At 32.0% G+C, this 9,947-nt stretch overlaps 1 protein-coding gene across 1 annotated transcript; it reads right to left on the reverse strand.

Annotated features, from left to right (window-relative positions):
* Positions 1–3,995: 3,995 nt before the first annotated feature.
* On the reverse strand, positions 3,996–9,586 carry HELRODRAFT_90264 (hypothetical protein; the record flags this gene model as incomplete). The annotated part of the gene is made up of 12 exons (XM_009031773.1): positions 3,996–4,114; positions 4,378–4,498; positions 5,340–5,434; positions 5,974–6,094; positions 6,663–6,748; positions 6,934–7,020; positions 7,125–7,168; positions 7,483–7,527; positions 7,775–7,819; positions 8,657–8,732; positions 9,233–9,274; positions 9,514–9,586. Coding segments are annotated over 12 exons (954 nt in total), but the record flags the coding sequence as incomplete, so codon positions are not given.
* Between the last annotated feature and the right edge of the window lie 361 nt (positions 9,587–9,947).

A 9,947-nucleotide genomic window follows, 5' to 3' on the forward strand; every position in this document is an offset into this window, starting at 1 on the left:
TCCTATTTTAAAAATTTTCATTGATGCTTTTTAATCAGTCAGGTCACAATCATCATCATCGATATCGCAATGAAATCAAATTGAAAATTTTTTAAAACTTGTTGATAAAAGTAACTAATATATATATGTATGTATGAATATATATATATAAATAAATATATATATATATATATATATATATAGTAAAACGTTTAAATTTTTCTGAGAGTATTCAAAATAATTTGAGGCTACACCACTGAAATGGATGTGAGTGAATGAATGAATGAATGAATGAATGAATGAATGAATGAATAAATAAATGAATGAATGAATGAATGAATGAATGAATGAATGAATGAATGAATGAATGAATGAATGAATGAATAAATAAATGAATGAATGAATGAATGAGTGAATGAGTGGAAGAGTGAACGAATAAGAAGATTAGTGAATCACCAACACTATATATTAATATAATATATAACACTATATAATACTATATGGTAAATAACTCTACATATCTATATATAAATCTATATAACCGTGTATAACATTATATAATAATATATAACCAATAACTCTATATAACTATAAAAAAATCTTTATAACCGTATATAACACTATACAATAATATATAACCAATAACTCTACATAACTATATATAAATCTTTATAACCGTATATATTATCAATAACTCTTCATAAATATATATAAATCTATATAACCGTATATAACACTTTATATTAATATATAACCAATAACTCTACATAACTATATAAAAATCTATATAAACGTATATAACATTATATAATAATATATAATCAATAAGTCTACATAACTATATAAAAATCTATATAACCGTATATAACACTATATAATAATATATAATCAATAACTCTACATAACTATATATAAATCTGAATAACCGTACATAACATTGTATTGTTATAATACTCGCTGTCGTAACCGATTTACGATGCGACGGGTTCAAATCCTCGATTGAATAAAATATTCCAAACAGTTATTAAACTTTATTTACAGAAGAAATCAACTATTATTAGTTATTAAACTTTATTTTCAGAAGAAATTAACTAATCATTTATTTCCAGTAAATTCGCACTAACGCAACAATTAACTTTTAAATCTTTCAAAATCTATCGCTATGACAACGTCAACAAACAAATCAAATATTATTTTTATCGGTCGATATTTTGTTATATTTGTTTATTTAAAATACGAATTTAAAAAAAATTGACATTTTAAAATTTTAATTAACCGTCACTTTTCATTTTTGAATGAATTTAAATAAAAGCAACTACTGTGTTTTTCTTTCTTTACTAAAATCTCGAAATTGTTTGTAGATCTGTACGGTTAACTGTTTGTTCGAGTTTGAACAAGCCTTGCAAATTTTTTTTATTTATTTTTGATTTTATTTTTGTTTATTTGGTTCATTCAATTTAGTTGATTGATTGATCGGTTGATTGATTGATCGGTTGATTGATTGATCGGTTGATTGATCGGTTGGTTGATTGATTGACTGACAGACTGACTGGCAGGCTGGCTGGCTGGCTGACTGTCCGACCGACCGACCGACTGACTGATTGATTTATCTCATAGTATTGTATACATGAGAAAAAATCCGATTAAGCCAACCTACGGCTTCAGTAAGCCACTATTTTTCACCTGACAAATGCAATTTCTATATTTATACTGACAAAAATAATTGTGATATGAATATATTGATTTATTTAAAGCATTATATGTACAAAAAAGTGCTATCATAAGAGTTCTATGAAACCCTGTAAGCCACTGCTGTAAGCCAACGTATGATTTCAGCAGCCAGTTTCTTATGAGCACCAGCAGAATGTAAAATATTTATTGAATATAATGAAGATAGTTGTTCGAAAAAAATTTTTGATTTATTTAGGCCGTTTATTTCATAAGCAAACCAATTTTTAACATGATCGAATAGTGTAAAAAAAAGGGCGACTATAGTTCAATCCCACTAAGCCAACCTTCGGCTTCAGTAAGCCACCGGATTTCACCGGACCAAAAGCAATTTTTATATTCAAATTAACAAAAATAATTTATTAATACATAATTCTATTAATCATTATTAAAATTAAATAGAATTACTACAATGTTTTAAGCATATTAAATCAAGTAAATATTTCATTTAGTTTGCTCGTTAAAATCCATGCAATTTCGTAAGCCAACAATCCAAGCACGACAAATAGCCCGACCGATAGATCAAATTGATCGATTAGTCCTATTATTCTAGTTATGTGGTTTGGAGCAAGGGGAGACATTACTGAAAATAATTAAAAGTTGAAAAAATTGAGGTTCTTTGCATATCCCTGCTTCAACCCATAAGAAGGTGTTGTATGCTGATAAATAGGCCTCCCCTTGGAAAAACCCAAGACGGATCTCCAATTTTTCCGAGTATTAATTACAAGAGGATACAGATAGTAAAAATTCCATGGCTACTGAAGTTTTTCGGTAAGAAGTTTTTCTAGTTAAATAAAAACCTTTTTGTTGGTAGGAATTACAGTAAAAGGGTTAATGATATAGTATTATATAATAATAAATATAAAATTATAATGTAACAAAAAATTATATCTTATAAGTTTTTAGACTGTTTTCTAATACAGTTTTGAGTTTATTCTGGCGTTCGTATTGTTTACCTGACGAAATAAGTATGTAGAACAAGTTTATTGAAAAATAAAAATGATTACTTCTTCAAAACCTTGCTCCAACAATATTCCAATTAATAACAACATTGATGTATTTTTTACTCGCTAGTTTCTAATTATTAAAAAAAAACACCTAGCTAGATGACGTTATCTAGTTTTTAATTTAACTTGTAAATATTGCAAACAAAACATGATCTTTGTCTGAATTGTTTAATTTTAATCATAACAATTAAGATATTTTACAACGAAGTTTGAGATGGAAAATGTGAGAAAAATAAAGATTAAACGATATTCAAAAAAAAAGTTTACGAAAACACGTTTGGTCAGTGTATGTTCATTTCGTTTTTTATGATCACACAACGATAAACTGTTGAAAATATATATGGAATATGTTTCAGCTTACAATAATGAATAAAATATTGGGCTAAGAAAAAATGCATTTATATCGCTATGAAAATTTATCTAGTAGACGAATTATTATAACGAGTTTAACACAAATTTATTTGATTTTCACTCTATTAAATTAATACACTAATATTGATAAATCCTAATTAGAGATATTGTTGATTCGAATTGATTCATAGTTAAATCTGGTCAAAGTAGACATCTGATTCCAAGCGAGATATGAAAGTTTACACATAAACACTCCAACACACATCCACTCACTAACACACACGCATATGTATTAATAGAACAGCGTGAAAAAATATACACACATACACGACAGAAAGTTCACACATCCATATCACACACACACGCACACACATCCACTAAAACTCACAAACACACAAGCACACACACATATAAACATGCACACTCACACACACCACATAAATACACGCATATGAATGAATGAATGAATGAGTGAGTGAGTGAGTGAGTGAGTGAGTGAGTGAGTGAGTGAGTGAGTGAGTGAGTGAGTGAGTGAGTGAGTGAGTGAGTGAGTGAGTGAGTGAATGAATGAATAAATGAATGAATGACAGAAAATTTCTCAAAAATAGGACAATCACTCGTTAGTAAGAGACTCTTTGTAGTTCAAGTACTGAATATTGATGATGTCGTTTACATCCTTCATTACACTGGCACTCAATTTTGGTACAATCTGAATTTTGAATTTTTTTTTTCAAAAAATATTTACACAAAATAAAAAAATGTAATGCTATTTATGAATTAATTTACATACAAAATTTTTATGGTAATGATGAAGATGAAACCTTCATACTAAAAATACTAAACATACTAAAAATACTAAACATACTAAAAATACTAAACATACTAAAAATACTAAACATACTAAAAATTCATCAATATGAAATCTTTTTTTTAATTATTTTGTGTCAATTCGATTCGAACCTGGACGGCTTTCAAATTTTCGATGAGTTGTTCAACGCTGGAGCTGCCCAGGACAACGCAGTGCACATTTTCGTTCTTCAAGCACCATGCTGTAGTCGAATTTGTTGGGTTTTGTGATTCATTAAGGAATTAAAAAATAAATTTATTCAGTATTCAACGGTTCGTTCTTCTGAAAATAAGTTATTTTCAACATCGGAAACATCAAATTAATCATTTGTTCAGGCATTCAGTTTGATAGCCTGCCATTCCAACGGCCAGTTAGTCAATCATTCAGTCGTTCGGTTGGTAGTCAGTCATTTATTCAATTCAGAGTCATTTGGTCTCTTTTTCAAACAAACAACGAACTACCGACCGATAGCTAATTGAGCCAGTGTGCAATCCAACTTGCTGGCAATCATCTCTAAATCATTCAGAAGTAAGTGATGCCTGGCGGCTTGTTCATTTGTCACTCGCTCTTTGTACCAGGAGAAGTTCTAAGTTTTTAAAAACTTTCTCGAAAAAACATCCAAATATCATTATTATAAAAACCGGGGGTACGAGAAGAAAGATTGATTAGATAGTTTTAACATTTTATAAGGATGTGGCTGACGTGGCACAAGTTGAGACATTTCAAAGTAACAAATAATATAATTTATTAGAGTTAAATATACTCTAGTTAGTTTTCCAAGGTGTCTAATCTACAACGTACACACAGCGTGTTTGTTTAAAGGCGAACATTGCAAGTGATAGGAATCTCTGCATCTCTGCAGCAGGACAAGCCCCTTAATCGCTATTCCATTTTTGTTTGGAATTTTGGTTAAACTATATTATTAACTATACTAACTCTAGTTTAACAATGCTGTATTACTCTATTAAATTAATACACAAAATTACTCACTCACTCATTCACTCACTCACTCACTCACTCAGTACTGTAGCTAAACTGTACCAGTGGATGTAAAAATAATTAAATATAATGTCATACAAGAATAGATTTTAGAATGTGATTAACAAGCATTGGGCAGAAGAACCCAAGCAACAATTGAGACAGACTAGCTAGCTTCATTTACAATAAACTGAAAAATATACCTTAAATCAACCAGGTCAATCAACCAACAAATCAACCAACCAACCGAACAACCAAAAACATTTATAACCCTAACCATCCAATCAACAATCCAATCAACCATCTAACCAACTTGCCAACAATCCAACCAGCTAACCATCTAACCAACCAACCAACCATCTAACCAACCAACCAGCAAATCTATCAACTATATCAATCAACCAACCACAAGCCAACTAAAACTCCAATCAGCGAATTGCGCAACCAACCTTTATAGACGCTCTAGAGTTTGCGGGTAGACCATTTTTGTACTTTCCACTCATCATGCCCCCCATCAAGGGACACGCAGCCATTAACCCCAGACCTGAACAAGTTTTGAAAAAAGTAAAAAATTATATTTTAATATTTGTAAAATAATTTATCATAATTATATTTTTGTAATATTTTAATTTGAGTGGGAAATTGGTTTAAGAATAAATTTGACATTAAGGTAAATCTAACTATATTACATTACATTTCAGTCGAACAACTAACCAATCAACTATCTAACTAATTTATCAACCATCTAACTAACCAATCAATCATCTAACTAACCAATCAACCATCTAACTAATCACTCAGTTATATAGTTAATCAAAAACTTGTAAATACCATGCCACCTCTTCTCTACACAAATCAACCAAAAATTTTACCCATTTTCTTGGAAAACATAGACTCAATAGCCCCATTTTTGGATCACCAACCAGACGTCAAATTTTACATTTAATAAGTTTATTAACCAGCCAAACAACCAATCAATTAACAAACTATTCGATCATTCAACTAAGCAGTCGACCAATCAATAAACCATTAAATTATTCCATTTCATCCAACCAATCAACAATCCCCTAACAAACCACCAACCAATTTTATGGAAAAGTTCAGGAAGGTGCATCTCGATGGATTCCCTCTTGAAGAAGTTGTACTCGGATTGTTCAACAATCGGTGGAATGAGATTAAACTGTCGGCAGACCGAGTAGATTTCCTTTAGTAATATATTCGTTAGACATATCATTTGTAGAATAAATTAAAATCTCGTCTTGCATATTAGATAAAAATTAATTTCTTTCATTACAATATTCTTTTTCTTATTAAAAATTATTTTTCATATTATTAATTTATTTTCTCTTATTATATATTAGAAAAAAATTTACCGGCTAGAATTTATTATCACCGCGAGTTGAGCTAATCATCGTCATTACAAATAAGAATTTTTGCGACTACTATCATCACTATTTATATTATCACTATTACTACTACTACTACTACTACTACTGCTGCTGCTGCTAATGCTACTGCTGCTGCTGAGATGCTACTACAGCTACTACTAATATTGTTGCTACTACTTTTTTTACTACTACTACTACTACTACTACTACTACTACTACTACTACTACTGCTACTACTACTACTACTATTATTACTACTACCACTACTGCTACTACACATCAAATACTAGAACACTAACTCAAGTGTTTACATGTACTGTGTGTTTTTTGTTGATGCCCTTGAAAAATATTGATCAGGGAATCGGAATGAACAGCCAAACGTACCATAATTTCCGTGGCTGCCCATTTGGAAGTCCCCCAATACATAGCCCACCCCTGGTTGATCACGTGCGTGAAGGCTCTGGCTATCTCTAAAAGAATGAGAAATGAGAAAATTAGATTGATGGTGGATCGGTAAATGTATGAAAGAAACGGCCGGATGGATCAAAAAAGGTAAAGGAAGAAATTGAAGTATGGAAAAATGGTCTGAAAAGTGGGTACAGGATTGGAAAAGTGAAAAAATAAATGACTGAATTTTAATAATAAATAAAAAAACCTTCGACGGGTGTTCTGGGATCCGACTTGTTGGCAAGTATGACATCAACATAATCCAACTGCAGACGGTCTAAAGAGCTTCTTAATCCTGTGTGTGTGTGTGTGTTGTGTGTGTGTGTGTTGTGTGTGTGTCTATGTCTGTGTATGTGTGTGTGCGTGTGTGTGTGCGTGTGTGTGTGTGTGTGGAAATACCTTCTATTATATGTTTCCTTGAGAGGCCCTTCTCTGTTTCTGCCCTGTAAAAAAAATTTGTATCGTTAGCAATGCTTTTTTAGTGAATTCAGATGGATCTTTAAACAGCTACAACAACACAACTAACATGACACCTTCATCATCATCATTACCATCACCATCATCATCATGTCATCATCATCATCATCCCCATCGTCATCATCATCATCATGTTATCATCATCCCCATCGTCATCATCATCATCATGTTATCATCATCCCCATCGTCATCATCATCATCATGTTATCATCATCCCCATCGTCATCATCATCATCATGTTATCATCATCCCCATCGTCATCATCATCATCATCACGTACTTCCCACCCCACGACACTTTTGTGATGACAATATAACTTGATCTCCTGCGAAATTGAAATGTTCATTGTTCATACGTAGGTCGGTGACAGAGTAGTGTAATGGGTAAAGTGCCTGGTCCGGTTGCTGCAATGAATGGGTTCGAATGCAAATTGATTCCTATACATCACAATTTTTTTCAAAAGTTTATTCATGTGGAAGTATTCACGTGCGTTGTGTCGTGTCTTGTTGATAATGCATTGAAATTATAATTTAGCATTTTAAATTAATTTTTTTTTTTAGAAAATTTGTAACCTCCAGGCTTTTTTCTTCAGAATTTTCCCAAGAACTATCTCAGCCCTACAAATAGGATAATTTCATAAAATTCACCAAAAAAAAAATAAATATTGAAATAAATTTTAAACGAAAATAAAATGATTTGTTAAAGATTGTTCGGTGGTTGACTTTTTACACCCACTTTGTTATAATAAAAATAAAAATTATAATGATAATAATAATTATTATTATTATTTTAAATTATTCTAAGTTCATCGAGGAGAAGTATTAAGAATGGAAGAAGTTATTTCTGAAGAAAAGTTTCTCGGATGGAACTAGTGATGTTACCAGTTTTGAAATTAGGTAGAAAAAGGTCAAATTTTTCCAAATTGCCTTCACCAGGACAGGCAAGTGTAAATTGAAAATATTTAAAGGTCAAAGAATAAAAAGATATAAAAAAAAGATCAAGACAGGTTAAGCAATTTATGATCACATTATTTCTCTGGATGAAAGTAATAAAAAAGATGAAAAATTTAATAAAAATTGAGTCTAAAGATGAACTATATAGCATAAAGATGAATGTTTGAATGAATATAACATAAATAAACGTTTACTAACCAGCCAACCAATCAACCATTCATCCAACTAGCCAGCCAATTCAACCGACCAACAAATATTAATCAATCAATCAGCCAGAAAAACAAACCAATCAACCAACAAATTAGCCAATAAACCAATACTAACCAAAATATGCAAAAAACCGGTCATCCAATCATCCAAACCAGCTAGCCAATCAAGAACTCAATACCAACGTACACACAAAACCAACCACCCAATCAACAAACCAACCAACATAGAGTCAAACAAGCTTGCCAATCAACAAACCAACCGACATACAGTCAAACCAGCTATCTAAAATACCTCCCTCCAGCGTATGCTTCAGAGGTATCGAACGCATGTACACCGTGTTCATACGCCAGTGTCACTATATCTTCTGCTGTCTTATTGTGTTTGTTTGTGTGTCTGTGTGTTTGTTTGTGTGTCTGTGTGTGTGTTTGTGTGTCTGTGTGTTTGTTTGTGTGTCTGTGTGTTTGTTTGTGTGTCTGTGTGTTTGTTTGTGTGTCTGTGTGCTTGTTTTTGTGTCTGTGTGTTTGTTTGTGTGTCTGTGTGTTTGTTTGTGTGTCTGTGTGTGCGTGCGTGTGTCTGTGTGTGCGTGCGTGTGTGTGTGTTAATGTAAATAGCGAAAATGTGTATGCTTGCACTGAAAATGCGTGCCAGCATGCATGTGCGGATTGTGAATTTCAAAGCATCGATTAATGTATGCATTTATTTTTTCAATTTTATCATTCTAGACGTTATGATCCTAATCGATTCCATTATTAACATCACTTTCACTGTCATCATTATCGTAATTATCATCATCGTCTTCTTCATCATCGTCGTCGTCTTCATCATCATCGTCGTCGTCTTCATCATCATCGTCCCCATCATTATCACTAACTTCATCTGATATTTGAGACCCAAAGGTAGCAAATGTTCCTGTGAAGAAAAACCAGCCCCACTCATTCAGATATATTTTTTAAATTCAACTGGTTTTGCTTGATCATTGCAATTTTATTAAATAATTTTTTAAAGAATAAAATATACTTCATCGTCGTCATTGTCATCATTAACATAATCGCCATTCTCATCATTGTCTTCATCCTTGGGGTCCATAACCATTACACCATAACCATGCCCACATAAAACAAACATTAAAATAAATTGAAAAAACGAACCCAAGACTATGTTAGAAATTCGGAGGCCAGACTTTCCTAGATTTCTGATTGGGTTGGAAGGAAAACAAGATGTACAAATAGACCCACAGAAATTTAATTAATTAGTATTAGGAACAGTAGCTTTTGTCCAAAACTCCAAAATACATATTGACTATCAAATGACATCCAGCCAGCCTATCGACTGAACGATCAACCTACCTACCGATCAATAATTCAAACATCCAACTTACCCACCAACCGACCAACATATCAATCAACCAACCTACCTCCCTACCTACCTATCAACCAGCATATCAACCAGCTAACCAACCAGTTAGCCAACCAATCTGCTAACCAAAAAACCTACTAGTTAACCAACCAACTAACTAATCAGACACCTAACAAATCTACCAGCCAACCTACCAAAAGTTGGTTTGGCTGGCTGGCTGGCTAGT

This window comes from Helobdella robusta, assembly GCF_000326865.2.
Source record: "Helobdella robusta unplaced genomic scaffold HELROscaffold_79, whole genome shotgun sequence".
NCBI lineage: Eukaryota > Metazoa > Annelida > Clitellata > Rhynchobdellida > Glossiphoniidae > Helobdella > Helobdella robusta.